Here is a 17,028-nt window from a genome sequence, read left to right as displayed (position 1 = left end):
TCACGAAGTTCTTGTAACTGAGCTTGGATGCTTTGCAATGCGTTGATGACACCTTCCATCGTCGGCTCCATGATGGCTTGAGAAGATTAAGAGATGGTAGTCTTGCCAAACTGTTATGAGCGCGTATGGAGCTAGAAGAGAGCAAGAGGAGGCGCTCACAATGCACAAGAATTTGGGACTTGATAATAAGCTTAATCTTGATTACAAGGCTTAATACTTTATTAAGAAAGCTTGATACAAGACTTGGATTACATGACTCGAGTACAAGGCAAGGCTTGATTGCAAGGACAAGACTTGAACATAAGAACTAGAAGAGGGATTTCCTCATAGGAGCATCACAACTGGTGTTGGCAAGACTGAGGGGCTTGTGGCCCAAGACCCCTATTTATACTAGTGCTTGAGGAGGTTACTTGAGGAGGTTAGGACTTTCTACGTTCTTCTTGAGGAGGTTAGAATCTTCTAGAACCTTCTTGATCCTTCTAGTTCTTCTAGAACCTTCTAGATCCTTCTTCAACTTTCTAGAGCTTTCCAGAAACTTCTAGATTCTTCTGGAATCTTCTCCAAGATTCTAGAAACTTCTTGATCCTTCTAGTTCTTCTAGAACTTTCTAGATCCTTCTTCAACTTTCTAGAGCTTTCCAGAAACTTCTAGATTCTTCCGGAATCTTCTCCATGCTTCTAGAAACTTCTAGAATCTCCTTGATACTTTTAGAACTTCTAGAATCTTCTAGATCCTTCTAGAGCCTTCTAGCGATGATGTAGGCGATGATGCAAGCAACGACTGACTCTCAAGCATCCATGACAGTCATTGCATGAAAAGGAACCTCTCTCTGTCCATTCATTCTCTAGAGCATGAGAAGCAATTTGTGTTTCAAGAGATTTCAATGTCAATATTGATCATCAAGCCCTCAAGTGGCTCCAGCCGATGCCTAGTGCATTTTGGAGCAACCGTCAAGCTAGATGATCCCAGTCGGTTGAGTAATTTGGTGATTTGACCGATTATATTGTCAAAGGTGGAAGCAAAAGATGCAATGAAGACAAGAACTCGCTCGTGATCCGGTGGACACCTCAACTCCGATCTAGAACACCTGCAATGCCACACATGAACAAGGCACCTATGGAGAAGAGAGATCACTGAGGTAGAAAGAGACACGGCCTTTAGAGAGAGAGAGAGAGAGAGAGAGAGAGAGAGAGAGAGAGAGAGAGAGAGAGAGAGAGAGAGAGTTCAAGGAAAGGCTCTCCATGCTGATAACAAACTGCTCATACAAGTGACCAACGGTGGTCCGGCATAGATCTGACATGCCCAATGGATAGACTTGAGGTACACATAATTGCGACTGCTACTGACACTACCAACTGCTCCTGCACCTGAGACCGCTGACACGCTCTCAACATGGGTACCATCTCCAACATGCTCTGAGATGTTGCCCCGTAGAGATAGCTTTCCAAGCACTACATCTGCTGCCCATGAGAAACACATAGGGCTGATTTGCTGAGCAAAAACGCTGAGGTGACCCGCAACAAACACGTTGTCTGCCCATGCAAAGCTCATCTGCTACAGACCCCTTTGGGGTACCCAAGAGAGCGAGCCCCCGTCTGGGCTCTAATGCTATGCTCTGAAGAGGTACCCCCCTCCCCTGCTCATATATAGACCCAAAGGCTGGCTGCCCAACCCACTCCTCCAGCCCCACAACCCTAGAAAATAGGGAGGAACATGGAAAAGAGCACCAGAGGCCCATAGGGCTCAGAGGAAAAATGTGCCAAGGCTGGGGAAAAATACTCCCAGCCTGCAAGAGCACCAATGGTCATGGAACCAAGCCAAAAGCCAAGGCTAAACATGGCTAGACACATCTCGACATGAGACAACCTCACACTTGCGGGGCACAGCCACAAAACAGCTCTCACTCCCTAACACCTGTCCCTCGGAAAAACTGGGACCGACTAGACGAATCCAAAGAGATGTCTGAACTCTTAATCCCCTCTCAACTCTTGGAAAGGAAGACGGACCAGGAAGCTGGAGTGAGCAATTGGCAACTGTAAAAGAGAGGGTTTTGTGGACAAGGATATTTGCTACACAACGCCGAGGTCAAATAGTACCTGGCCACTATACCATCCAACCACTACCCCCCAAAGACGTCCGGGAAGTAACATGTCCGCTGAAAGTAAATCCAACTCTATCAAGAATCTCCTCAACTCAACCGACTCATAAATCGCACAACCAGCATCTGCAAAAGGTACTACTGCCGACCGCTCCGAGAGAATGCATCAAAATTGACGATAAAGGCATAAACTACTAGTATCCGGATCATTTCCCAACTCTAAAGTGCTCCACCCTCGAGGAAAGAGTCAAAAACCGCCAGAACCTTCAAGCTGCTACGAGAAGTCCAAAGAATGGGACAACCAAAGCTACTGAGAAATCAACTTTCTGATGACAAAGAGCCAAAGAATTGCACTATAGAATGATGAACTGCAACCTGTATCTGAAGGAACTGAGAGTGAAAACCGTTGAGTGGATATCACCCCACTCTCAAAGTGAATCGTGAGCAAACATCCAGCAAAAAGGAACACACATCAACATTGAGACTGCAGCTAATACAACACAACCAAAAGACCTTGCATTCAAGGTTTGCAAGAGAATAACAAGGTGCTATAGAAAGCCACCAAATAGACTATCAATCATGTCCGCTACACATGGAGCCACCAAAATTGAAGGAAGTAGTTTGTGCAAACTAACTCCCAAGCTAGCTCCACGACCCCCTTCCAAGGGAGAACACTCGAACCATGGACAACTGTCATGACTCTCCAATAGTCTCTACTTGTGTAACTGGATCACCCGAGGTAGGTGAATTCCAAAGAAAATGTACTTGTGGAACCTGGAACCATATCCGGGAGAACCAAGAAGGACATCTCCCCAGCTGCAAAGAATGCCATGGCTAATTGCAATTGGTTCCTAGTCCGAGAAGCAGTGTAACAAGGAGCGGGCAGAATGTAGCCCAAACATTCTAAAATGGCATTCCGAACGAGTCCCGTTCCCGAAATGGAGTCGGAAACGGAACACCGTTCCGGAACATGTTGTAACCAGAACGGTGTTCCAGAATGGGAGGAATGGGGCGAAACGGGTAAAAGTAGGCATTTGGGGGCAGATTTGGGGCTGTTTGGGGGACATATTCGGGCAGTTGAGGGTAGATTTGGGGGCCGTTTTGGGGTTGTTTAGGAGTTGATTTGGGACTAAGTTGAATGGAGGTAATTCAAGCCTTACTTTAGTCGACCGTTCCAGCCGTGTTCCCGTTCTAGGCCCCCCTCCTCCTCCCCGTTCCTGTCTCGTTCCGGACCCCCTCGTTCCCGTTCCCGTTCCCGTTCTCCGTTCCTATTTCAGGTAACTATGCCGAGAAGGACCAATACGAAATAACATGCCAATCTAAGGATAAGGAAAGTAGGTGTGTCCTGAATGGTACAATCTCAAGGGATCAATCTGCAAGACAAGGCATAGGAAATACTGTTGGGATGCGCTAGGAAGAGCAACCGTCACAGCACAAATCCAAAAGTCGAAGCAACCATCGAAGTAACTCAAGAAAACATCCGCCAAGATACTAACTGCACTGTGGGCTAAAGCACACCATCCAAAGCCATTAGAAATGGCAAGGATACCAAGGACTAGAAGACACAGTGCATGGTACTCCGTTGAATGAAGCACTGCAAGTCGACTGAAGATCATAACCTCGAAGCACGCTCTAAGGTAACAACTGACCCAACCCCACGTCGGAACAGAGCAAACACTATCACAAAGTTGAGAGCTCCCCCCAAGATAGGAAGCCCCCTGTCCCGCTTAATCCTGGGATAAGAGAATAAGTATCACCAAAAAGAAATCTGAGGCAACCTAGAGTAACACTGCTTCCTTTGTAACTGAATAGCAAAACCTGAATCTCAAGAAACCCAAGGCTCAAAGAGAATTACACCATCGGTAAACTTCGACAGCTAAGAATGGGAAGACCTAAAAGGTCATCACCTGAGGATCATGTTTTCCAAAGAAGCTCTCGGGGTCCAACAGAACCTAGCTACTCAAGCAAACTCCCTGAGATCAAACCAAATGTCCGCCACTTGTTAGAGTTCAGATTCTTGTCCGGTGGTGGCTCCCACATCTCCCAGGAGCAGATTAGGGGGTGAGGGTTGTTTTGTGGCTGTGCCCGGCCGTACTTGAGGAAGACATACCTGTTCACGACAGTGCCATTTCACTGTGTTGCTCACCCAATAGGCTGACATGAGCCGTGACCCCAGTTCCTAGGGTTTCCTGGGGTCAGAGTCTCAAGTCTTCTACAGTTCTGCTACTAAATATGTGTCCCAAGTCACTTTTCAGTGAGTTTACATATTTATTAGTCGCTCGTGGGGTTCTGGTTGAGGTAGGGAAAACTGGGAGTTTGCCTTTATAGGCACCCCTCCCCCCCCCCCCCCCTCTTACTTTTGGCATGTTATTCAATGCAGAGATATAGCGTTTCAGGCTCTCTCTCTCTCTCTCTCTCTCTCTCTCTCTCTCTCTCTCTCTCTCTCTCTCTCTCTCTCTCTCTCTCTCTCTCTCTCTCTCTCTCTCTCTCTCTCTCTCTCTCATTTCTACTTACTAGCGTTTTGGTTGTGCCGATGACTCCTCTCTCTAGCGTTTTCTCTCTTTACATCGATCTCACCTCTGGCGTTTTTCCATTGCGATCTCTCTCTGTGCCTAGCGCTCCATCTCGCGGTGTACACACCCTCTTCGTGTTGCATCGTGTGCGGTGAGTTCCTATGCCCGTTTGGTGGGCAGTACGCGTTGGGACCTTGACAGCGGGGAGATCCATCGCGATAGATATGAGATCTATTGGTTGTCCGATACGGAGAGGTGGTTTGCTCGTAGTTGCAGACAAGTTCATCACCCGATTCACTCTTTTCCGTTGCACCTTTGACACGGTATCAGAGCCACGGCGTGCTCTCGAATCCAATCGGTGATCTGTACGAGTTTGTGGTGCTGATTTTTAGCGACAAAAAGAGACGGTTTGCTATTTTTTTCGTTTTTCACTCTTTTGGGACTGATTTCGACTGTAGTGGGGGCAGACTTTCAACCTTTAACCTCTACCTCGACCTAGCCTTATCACATGCCTAAATTCTCCAACACCATGGAGAGGAGTGATGATTCTGAAACCAATTCAGCCCGTGGTGACGAAGAAAATCATGAGGATGAGATTGGAGGCGGTGAGACCACCGTCAACGAAGAATGGGGAGATTGGTCCCAGTTCTATTCCGGAGTAGGTGATCAACCAATCAAGATACCTGCACTCCCTACCTTTCCCTTGGATCGGCAATTGAATGGAGACAACTATGCCATTTGGAAAGCTACCATGATGGCGGTGTTTGACTCCTACGAGCTTGGAGGTTTTATCTCAAGCAACTTTCAAACGACAAAGGACCTGGCAAGCGAAGTGATGGAAGCGTGTCAATGCACAGATCCGGTCCTTCATTATCCTCAACAGTACATCGGTGATTAGCCGTATACGATTGATGAAAGATGCGATGTTGATTTGAAACATGTTTTGAAACATGTTTTTTTCCTTTATGATCGAGTTTCTCCAATGAAGCGGATAGCCCTTGAGGTGCAGTTGAGGAGCGGGCTGGTACCTCGACAGAGACCAGTGATCAGACAACTGACGGTTGGAAGCAGGTGCCTGGCCACCGTCGACAGGGACTGGCTCGCCCCACTGCTCCCCCTGGTGGCCAACCTTCTACAGCTCAACAGCATTGGGTTCCGACTAGGAACCGTTTTGACCCCCTTCAGCAAGACCCGCCTGAGGAGGCCCCATCCACGTCAGTTCCTCCACCACTGCCTCCTCCTTCCTCAGACGCCGCCGCTCCGCCACCCGCGCCTCCTCCCCTTCGCCTCCCGCCCCTCCTCTCTCCCCGATGGGGCCCACAGCCTCATCTCCCGACCCCTCCTCCACTCCTCCTCAGACGCAGGGTATTGGACACGCTTTTGCCGCAAGGCGTTCTCTTGGTAGTGTTTTCGCTACGAGCCGTGTGGCTCGAGAGGGACAGCCCCACCTGAGGCCGCCTTTTTTGGTGCAGACTTCTCCCTTTGCAGCAGTCCCTAGAGGTTTGACTAGCTTCGACATTCGCAGACGCTGGGACTTCTTCGACTACAGCTTCACTCGGTTTCTGGGAGACTCTTCTCCTGACCTGGAGGAGGCTAGCTTTCGAGTCCACGTCCTCTTTCTTGCAGCTAGAGGCATTGAGGCTCTGGACACAGCGGTGGGTTTCTCCTTTCCGCTGTGTGGCAGGGATCTCACAGAGTGGACCCATCACACAGTCCTTGACTGGCTCCAGATTCAGGCTACTGAGTTCTCACACCACACAGGGGACTTAGGGGTGACAAATCTGGTGCAGACACTTTGGCCTTTGGCCAAGTTCAACGTGATGCCTCCGGATGCAGCGGGTTGCAGGCACATTGTGGTGCACTTGCTTGTTGACACTCAGTGCCCTCCTTGTTATGTATTTGTGCATGAGGATTCTTGGACAGAGGATGTAGCCCTTCGGGCTGCACGCTCGGCTTGGGCCTGGGCGGGACAATCCACTTCTTTTGCGCTTGTCTAGAGGTCATTCGCCCCGAGAATGAGTTTTGCCAGCTACAACTCTCTTTCCAAGGGCTATCAACTCTATGATCCAAAGAAAAGGCATGTTGTCTTCGACGAGATTTTCCCGCTCCCAAGTCTTCCATGACGACCCCCGATTTGCCGATACTTGGAGACCCGGATTTTGATTTGCCTCTCGAAGAGCCCTCTTCTCCTACCCCTATCCCTCAGCCTTCGGAGGAGCATGCACCCATTCAAGATGATGCAGATGACAGTCGTTCTCATCATAGTGCCGAGTTAGAGTCACATATACCAGTAGCTACTTCCCCAGGGAGCAAGACCGACTAGTTACCAAAGTGGCTATTGGAGACTTTGCGAGATTCAGCAACTTCAGATTTTCCACCCGATTGGTTAAAGCCAGTACTACACGACGATCTCAACGACTTCGACTTGCTGAGGTGGATGACCCTTTACTACAAGTTAACTATGCTTTGATGTCTACAGTGATTTAGAACAGAGATCCTCTTACAGTTGAGGAGACACTTTCACAACCAAAGTAGAAATTGGCTATGCGGAGAGAACTTGACTCCATCAAGAAGAATAACACTTGGGTGTCGGTTCCGCGGCTTGCCAAGCGGAAAGTGATTGGTGTCAAATGTGTCTACAAGACCAAGTACAAATCTGATGGTTCTTTGGACAAGCACAAGGCAAGACTAGTTGCCAAAGGCTTTTCCTAAACACCCGGTGTAGACTACGAGGAGACCTTTGCACCGACTGTACGAAGAGGAAAGGCCATACCAATCTGTCTGCGTCGTCTTGCCTGTATCTCCTGCTTCCAATCGTCTGGTGTCAACTAAAACAGAATCCGCGCCAACAACGCCACCAAACCGCATCTCGATGTGGCCCTCAGTGTGAATGATCTGGGAGTGGCCTACTGCCCAGGTCGAGGGATAAGTCTGTTGTAAGGTTACCGAGGGTGAGTGTCAGCAACTCTGAAGGTAGCAATCCAAATGATCAGGAGTGTAGAAGAGCAACTGCACTACCATCCAAGCCAAGCTTCGGGTGACTCCGGATGTAGTCGCAGGATGCCTAATCTCCCGCATCTCGCCGATAAACTCTCCAAGAGAGTCCAAAGCACTGAAGTCCTACTCCAGTCTGTAGATCCAAGCAATGAACCTGTCCAAGAAGAGATCCAAGATCCTCTCCCTAAGTCCATGTAGATGCTCCTGTGTAAGCAATCAAGTGGTAAGTGTCTGTCCACCCAAGATGGTGGTGTCCTCTCTGGGAATGTCGGAATCCCATATGCCATGAGCATGGCCATATCTCATGTGAACTCCTCTGATGAGTGCATAGGTGTGTCCATAGCAAACCACAAGTCACCACCCCCTCTGGAGTGCGCAAATGAGGGCTGGAATGAATGGATCTCCCAAGGATCGTACGCCCGTAGATGATCAAGCCGATGTCGAAGATGCCGTGTACTACAGCAGTTACAGAGAGGTCGCACGGACCACCACCGGATGGTGTCTTGGCAGGAGGTATTTATCCTCTGTGAAAAAGACAAGCCATGTGGCTGCTGTCCAGCGAGTTTCAACGTGCCCGTACGCTCCCGGCTTGGTCCGGAGCGGTGCAGAGGGCGTAGGGAGGGTGGGGAATCGATGTCACAGCCCCAGGTGGGCTGAAAACAGAGAAAACACAGCGAGTGTATGGCTGAAATCTCTAGAAAATGTAGAGGAATCTAAGCCGGTCCAGGCACCGGATGCCTAACCGGGTAGAAAAATAAGATCTGGCAAGATCTAGGGTTGGAAAGTTGGGCGCTATCCCTCCATGCTGAAAACACTGCTGCTCCCAAAAATGCAGATTGGCTACAAAAACGCAAGTAGAGGGAGGGGTGTTCCAGCGACAAAACAATCTGACAAGGCTAGCACTTGCAGCCAAAAGCAAAAACACAAGCAGTTGATGCAGAAAATGCAGGTGGAGGGGGGTTCTCCGCGATGAAACGCTCCAGTTGCCATCACGTGCTTGGCTCATGCAAAAATGATGGCAGATCAACAAAAACGTTGGCTGATTCTTCTTGGGAGGACTACCTGATGCGGAGATGCCCTTGGATCATCGAGAGCCTAAAGCTATTGATACCATGTGAGAGTGAGCGTGTGCGGAAGCGTGAGAGAGGAGAAATGAAATGAAATGAAATGAAATGATATATTAACGTCTACAAGAGGCCAAAATGACCTATGAGACCAACTGATTACAATGATGAGTCTAGTACCAAGTCTGGGTACAAACAAGAAAACTACAAACAAAGAACTGATAGGAGTTCTACCGACTCCTATGGGTGGCTGGTAGGCTGAGCAATGGTATCATGCCATAAAGGTACAAAGTGGGGATCAGTGTCACCATGATACAATATAGCAGTAGCATGAAGCCTATCCCGATCGACATTCTGGGTGTCGTGCTAGAATCCTATGGATCCTCTGCCGCAATCTCCGCCGGTGCTACGTGGCTCCCCTCCTCAGTCGCGGTCGTCTCGATCTCCCTAACTCTATAGCTCGATCAATGAGAGTACCGCTGATGTGTGTATGGGTGGGAACCGAGCTCTCTGGTGGTGGTGTCCCCTCTGACTCTGTGGTACTCAGACTGAAGAAATCTGAGATGCGTCTCTGGGACTGTCTCTGTCTTTGCCCATTCAATAGAGCGTCTCTATGTCTCTGAATCTCAAGTAGGAATAATCCGAGACATCTTTGATCCCGGTATCTCATGACTCTGTCTAACGAGTCAAAACCATCTCTGAATAGACAATGAAAGCGTCCCCGTATCTCATAGTAGACTGTGCATCGACATATGTAGTGAAACTCTATCTCTGGCTCTGCATGGCATAACTGACATATCCTACTGTCTGCTGGTATGCCTCTGAATCTACCTGTCTCAATCCCAAGCTGGTGTGAAGATGTGCGAATCTGGCCAATAGCACATCGTAACCTATGAGATAGATGTGTGTCCATGTAACTGGGCCGTGTGACAAATCCGTCTGTCGTGAGTTGAAGAAGATGTTCTCTATAGAAAACCCTCTTCGTACCCAACTCCCGTGATGGTTCTATCCATGTCCTCTTGCTATCAAGCTGGATAAGATCCTGCCGAATGAGTCTAGTAGTCTCCATCCGTGTAAGAGCCAAGGATGGTGCATCAAGAGAATACTGGAAAGGGGGCAGCCTGTCCATGCTGAAACCATGCCTCTGAAACCATGTGCTCATCTGTGCATACCAACATGATGTATCTCCCTGTAATGCCAGCTGTCTGGATGACTCGAGAGCAAGCCTGGCATACCTGTCCCTGGTGGTGTCCCATAAGCTGTGTACAAATGATACTGACCTGGTGAGTGCCTCAACCTCCATAGGTGGGGCAGCCAGCTCCGCTCGTATGATGTCATGTGGGACTGAGGCCTTGGCTCTAATCAGCCTAGAAATCATAGATATCAGGGGTCTCTCCATATTAGTCCATCCAGCACTGTCAATAGACGGTCCCCAAACCTGAACCGCGTAGTGCATAACTGAAGAGACCAAAGTATCGAAAAGCCAGAGCTTTGTTCGAGGTTCCTGGAACTGAACTTGCGAACAAATCCTCTCTAAACCACCTAGGGCTGTATAGGCACGAGTCAATCTAGTGTCTGCTGCCACTTTCAGTGTGAACCTCGGTCCACTAAAGACCACCCCAAGATATGTGTATGCATCAGTGTACTCCATACTGTCCTGTCCATATGTGAAAGTAGGTGCTGATCTCCTAACCCACAGAGCTGATGTGGGGGATCATGGCATTGTACAGTTCAGTGATGGGTCATGTACGCACATCAGAGGGGATATCCGACATAGTTCACTCCACCATCGGAGTGAAACAGGGATGCCCACTGTCCTCTACTTTATTTGGTATGTATGTTGATGGGGTCTCTGATTATATTGACAGAGGAGGAGATAGAGGTGCTCAGCTTGCAGGGACATGGATCCCTCTTTTATTGTATGCTGACGATATCGTGCTGATATCAGAATCGCCAGAGGGTATGCAGAGACATTTGGACGCATTGCATAGTTTTGCAGAGGATAGTGGATTGTCTGTCAACCTTGGTAAAACCAAGGTCATGGTATTTAATACCACGCCGAGAGAGAGATAGGAGACCACAAATGCTAGAGACGGGGAAAGGGGGCGATCAGCCCCCATGACTACCATGAGCAGATGACCCAATACAATCACATAGTGTGAAGTGGATCTCCCCCTAGCCCCATAAATAGGTGCACAAGGGGAGGTAGGGCAAGGCCTGAAAAAATCCTCCACGACCCAACAAGAAAATGATATATGGAAATATATGTGGGCGCTCGGACAAAATTGGACAGCCGGCCCCAAACTCAAGCAGCTGGACCAGGTACAACCTAGACATACTAGCCATACATGTATGCTGTGAAGCAGCAGAGTGGTGTTAGTCTAACAGGAAGGCCATCTAGCCGTTTAGAGGAGCAAAGTTCGTCCTCTTTTCACAGTGACCAGATCAACAAGAAAACCAAAGAGTTCAAGGAAGGGAGTCAGACCGTCAGATTTGAGAGACGTAAGACTACCAGAACACCCATCGAGCCCTTGAGTTTGTACAACAATTTGACGTCGCCTTCTCTGGACGACAGTTCTCAGAACATTCCAGGGTGCGAAAGGTGGCATCTTATTTGAAAGGAACTCTACCAGCATGGTGGTCTACTCTGTTGTTACGCAGAGAAGCACCCGCCACGTGATTAAAATTCAAGACAATTTTCAGGTCAACTTGGATATCAAATGAATATGCAACAGATGTCATCACGGCTTGGCATCACTTGAAAATGACTGAGAACGATACATTGGATGACTACTGCCAGAGGTTTTTGGATACTTATTTGCCAGTGTCTTCGTATCGGACGATTACTTTGAAAGACCAAATTGAGCGGTTTTGTTGTGGTTTGCCAAAAGAGATTTAAGACTATTGTCTGGACCAGAAGTTTGCCTCTATTCAGAGACTTATACAACATGCTAAGGGACAAATTGGAACGCATGCCGGCTCATTGACTTATCTTACGGACAGGATAGTTGTAAGGTGCCGCGGAAGTGAATATTGAACTTTGCTCAAGATAAGTGCTCCGAACCGTGCTCAAGGGTTCCTTTTACTTATGGGAGGGAGAGCCTTCCGTTCCTTTACTGAGAGAGTGCAATGATCACAAACAAAGTGAATGACACTGTGAATGAAGGTGTTGAGACTGAGAGAGAGAGAGAGAGAGAGAGAGAGAGAGAGAGAGAGAGAGAGAGAGAGAAGAATACGACACCAAAATGTTGTCAAACCCTCCTCCAAGGCCCCCCCCCTTCCTATGGCGAGAGAGGTCTATGCTATTGATTGCACAAATCTGGTACAATGGTCTAGATGCAATGGACTTGCCAACGATGTCGACGACAATGACGACGGCGACGAGACGGCTAAAAACTGAAAAAGCTAGGGGCTGAATTCTAAAAATCTGCTAACTGTTGAATTTTGACTCTATGTCGACGAGGACGGCCATGGCAACAACGCGACGACGATGCGCTGAAAACGCAGATGCTGAAATCTGCGAACAACGGGCTGAAACTGAAAACGCTGGCTGATCTGACCGTGCGGCGAGCATCTGTTGTTGCGGGTATGTGAGATTTGCAAGGTTTGGGGCTGATCTTGTGGAATCTAAGTGCTGAAAATGCAAAACGCTGATGTGCTTGGGCTGAACTCTCGCCGGGAATCTGCAAACGCTAGAACAATCTGCAATCTGCAAAAACGTCAGGCTAAATCTGGGAATCTGCTAACACTAGGGCCTCTGTTGCACAAACGCCAAGGCTGATCTGCTGTAGAAAACGCTGGCTGGTCTTGACGGCTGAAAACGCTAGGGAGTTCTGTTGGTCTTGCTGAGAAGGTGCACTGCAAGTGTAGATACTTCTTCTGCTTCTTCTGCCAGAAAGTGCTAGCGCTAGCTTTCTTATATATTAACTTATTAAAAATACCCTACCCAGTTTCCCGACAAAGTCACTTATTAATAATAAGCGAACATGGCTAAAATAGGAAAAATGGGTTTTGTGCACTGTAAAATGCTCATGATGGATACTGATTGTAATGTGGATGATCATGTTGTGTGCAACCAGAGGATATGCAACTACTCTAAGTGCCTGGACATGCACGACTTGCGCACAGGCTCACAAAGGTGCCAGAACACTTCCTAAGCTGACCTAAACCCTAGACATGAAGTAGCTTGTCCACATGCACATAGCAAACCAGCGTTTTCAGCCTTACAAAACAGGAGCAAACCAGCGCTTATAAGAGCAGCAGGCCAGCGTTTTGAAAGACAGACTTCAGCGTTTTACTTCAGCAATACGACAGCAACAGATCCAGCATTTGTAGACAGCAAGGACAACGTTTTTGCAATAGCAGATCAGCCTTGTCAACTTCGACAATTGCAGATTCATGAAGCATAGAAAATGCATTAGGCTCATTTTATGAGCCCAAGATCCTATCAGTCATTTGGAGATCTCTCACATGCCACACACACACACACGCATGCATCCCTTCTCTAGACACCTCCTCCCACTTGCGGGCATGATCTCACTGCTTACCTCATCCAATAAGTCTTGCTTTGTGCTATATAAGCACCCCATGTATCAAGTTCATTTCTAATGCATTGTTATTTTCCATTTGCACACATTGAGTCTTTGCCTTGATCAATTCGTGGTTAACATATCATTATGGTTAACACCAATGAATGCTACTAATACCTATCCTCCCTAACCCTAACCTCATTGTTTACCTAATCTCACATGCCATTAGAACCAAATGTAGATATTTTAAGAGTAGAGTTCGGATGCGTGTTTACAGACCATACATCACATAGTAAAGCATCATGCTTACTTGATAAAGAGGTGCTTAGAGTGGGGCACACAGAGATATCTTGCACATTTCTTCTAGTAGGCAAAAAATGATCTTGTTTTTATTTTGACCCATGACATCATACCTTCTCTTGTAACCATCATTTTAAGAAAATGGATCAATCATTTACCTGAGTACTTGCTTTGATTCCGAGAACAGCTTCCACAAACTGCACAAAATTTGGAATAAGTACCTAGGCTTTTGCCTTTTGCATAAATGAAAAGTGGCAGATATGATTATAAAAAGTTCAGACTTTAGAATGTCGTTAGTGAAAAGGTCCCAAAGAGAGGTCACATAACCAACTTCAAATTTTCTTAAAGGGTAAATTTCTTTTTTCTTGTGCAAAAGAGAGAGAGAGAGAGAGAGAGAGAGAGAGAGAAAGAAAATCTATTTAACTTCCTGTAGAGGCCAAAGCTGACCTATAGGACAAAACCGATACATCTTTGGTTACATTCCACTTTAGGTATCATAAAAGGAAAATGAGTGCATGTGCAAAACATAACCTCATTGCTCTCATGACTCATGAGAGCTAGGTTTACAATGGTAAGAAATCACCGTGTGCATACTATGTCTACATCTATAGAAGACCTAAGTCCATGTCTTTGTGGGAATGGATGGATTCTTGAAGTCTCGGATGATAGCTTTTCCTCCTCTATACACTACCCATTTTCCTTGCTTCCTTGCTTCTCTGACTTTAGCCAACTCTTTGGCTCTATTTTTTAGTTGAAGGGGTGTCAATTCATCTGAGATCCATACCGATGTACCTTGCAATGATTTAGGCTGGCGAGAGAGAGAGAGAGAGAGAGAGAGAGAGAGAGGAGATACACACTCACATACACATGCCTAGCAGAGGAGATTATGGAGTACACCAACCTGGGAGAGGTCTTTCTCAAGGGAGATTTCAACGGACAAACACAAAGCAGGCAAAGCTAGACTTGTGATTTTGAGGCGTCTGAGATGCTATACCCTTTGGATGAGATTAGAGTGGAGAAGACTTCAATACAAATGTGAAACCGGCCGCACGCAGATGCTACTACCAACAGCTATGGTTGCAACACCATCTTATTATTTATTACAGATTGCTCAATGCCCCAACTTAGGAGAATTGACATGCATCCCACTATGAGTCTCTAAAAGGGGTTAGTAAAGTGGACTACATACTTGGATCTAGAGAGGCCTCAGTCACAATAGGTAGTGGTAGATGCAATGAAGACAAGAACAAGCCTCCAATCCGCCAAAGGACACCTTGACTCCGATACGGCTCAATTCTCATACATGAACAAGTCAACTGTGGAGAAAAGAGATCACTAAAGTAGCAAGAGAACTCAGACAAGACAGACATCTGAAAATGAGAGAGAGAGAGAGAGAGAGAGAGAGAGAGAGAGATCTAGGAAAGGCTCTCCATGCTGATAACAAACTGACAACACAAGTTATCAAGGGTGATCCGGCATAGAATTGACATGCTTCAATGGATAGACCCAAGGTACACACAATTGCAATTGCTACTGCCATTTGCTCCTGCACACGAGACTACTACATGGGTACGATCCCTAACATGCTTTGAGAGCATAGATCTGGTGCATCTCCTCCTGGTAAGATCTAGATCTCGGATGAGAAACTCTGACACTGCATGATCACAGAGCCTGTGTAAGGCTGCCACGAGGAGGGAACCGCACCGTAGAGAGGACACCCATAACTACTCCTCCTGCCCAGCAAAACGCTAGGGAAAAACGCCAGGAGGAACAAAGACACCAAGGTGTAGAACACCTGGCTGCCTGCCGACTGGCTCTACCTGCCCAAGGGGCTGCCCAATGAGAGCGCCCCACAGAGGGCTCTGCAAAATCTATCCAAGAGATGAACCCCCATGCTCCCAATACAGAGTAAGACCCAAAATGCCCAACCCAGTCCTCCAGTTCACAACCCTATAATAAAAGGGGCTGAAATGAGGAAATGTCGGAGAAAGGGCAATATAGGGCCATAGGGCTGAAGGGAAAGTTAGACCAAGGCTGGGGAAAATACTCCCAACCTGCGGGAGCCTAAATGGCTGGAAAATCCCAACATGAAAAAACTACCTCACTCTTGCCGGGCACAACCACAAACTAGCCCTCACTCCCTATCACCTGTCCTTGGGAGATACCGGGACCGACTAGACGAATCCAAAGAGATGCCATAACTCTTAACACCCCTTCTCAGCTCCCGGTAAAGAAGATGGACCAAGAAGCTAGAGTGAGCAATCTACAACAGTAAAGAGAGGTTTTGTGGACAAGGATATCTGCAACAGAACTCCGAGGTCAAACAATACGCGGCCGCTATACCATCCAATCACTTCCCCAAAAGCCATCCAAGAAGTAGAATGTATTCTGCTGGAGAAGAATCCAGCTCTAGCAAGAATCTCCTCAACTCAACTAACTCACAATTCACACAACAAGCATCTACAACTATTGACCGCTCCAAGACAAAGCATCAAAACTAAAGCATAAAGACATAAACTACTGGTATCCAAATCATTTCCCAACTCTCAAGTGATCCACCCTCGAGGAAAGAGTCAAAAATCTGCACCTCCGGTAACATACCTGTCACGTGCGCACTTCACTTGCACTACGTGGACATGCTTCTCCCATAGTCTAGCATGAGTCTTAGCTTAGGACTGAGCCTAGTACCTTTATGAGCCTCTAGCAAGACGTGCATGTCCAAGCCACAGTCACACTTGCATACCCTCTCTTGCACAAGAACAGTCATTTCATCATGCAGGCATTTTACCATGTGAACCACCTCTTATAAGTCATTTTATTAAAAGTGTCTTTTGGAATTCTTTCTGTAAGTTTGTTGGGAAGCTTTGCCCTACCCAGCATATAATTCCTATAAATGAAACCCATTGGGCACTCAATAGAAGCAGAAGAAGCAGGACACAGAAGGGCAGGCACCCGCAGCAAAGCAGGCAGGCACCCACAAGTCCCAGCGTTTTCAGCCACTACCACCAGCATTTTCAGTTTCCAACCTTAGCCTCGCGAGAACCCGCATCCTCTAGTTGCAGATCCTTGCCAGATTCCCCATCTAGTACCAGATCAACCTAGCGTTTTCAGACTTCAGCCAGATCAACCAGCGTTTTTGCATTTCAGCCCTAGCCCGGCGAAGCAGTTGCAGATCCAAGCCGCAGTATCGCCGCAGTAGCAGATCCTCAGCAATGTATCTAGCGTTTTCAGTTTTCAGCCTTGACGCCATCGTCATCAACACCATCGTCGTCATCGACATCGACATCGTCATCGTCATCACAGATCCCTATCTTGACGACGACACCTTCGTCATCGTCATCGTAGTCCCGGACTTGACGACGACACAATCACCATCGTCACAATCACCATCATCGTCGTCGTCGACATCATTGTCGTCGACATAGACCAGCAATACCCGTCATCGACATCACCGTCTTCGACACAGAACCGTCGTCGACAAAACCGTCTTTGACACAGAACCGTCGTCGACTTCATCGTCTTCTACA

At 47.5% G+C, this 17,028-nt stretch overlaps 1 protein-coding gene across 2 annotated transcripts in view; it reads right to left on the bottom strand.

Annotated features, from left to right (window-relative positions):
* Positions 1–17,028, bottom strand: part of LOC147453507 (RWD domain-containing protein) — a 127,826-nt gene that overhangs the window by 81,532 nt on the left and 29,266 nt on the right. Inside the window, exon 2 of one of the 2 annotated variants that reach the window (XM_086515688.1) lies at positions 13,660–13,698. The exons of the other annotated variant lie outside the window; for it this stretch is intronic. Coding sequence (XP_086371814.1) covers positions 13,660–13,698 — 39 coding nt within the window. The remainder of the gene's footprint in view (positions 1–13,659; positions 13,699–17,028) is intronic. 2 annotated transcript variants of the gene reach the window in all.

Source organism: Adiantum capillus-veneris, chromosome 7, assembly GCF_014529385.1.
Source record: "Adiantum capillus-veneris isolate H3 chromosome 7, ASM1452938v2, whole genome shotgun sequence".
Lineage (NCBI taxonomy): Eukaryota > Viridiplantae > Streptophyta > Polypodiopsida > Polypodiales > Pteridaceae > Adiantum > Adiantum capillus-veneris.
Note: the sequence above shows the minus strand (reverse complement) of the source record. Positions and strands in the feature narration are given on the sequence as shown.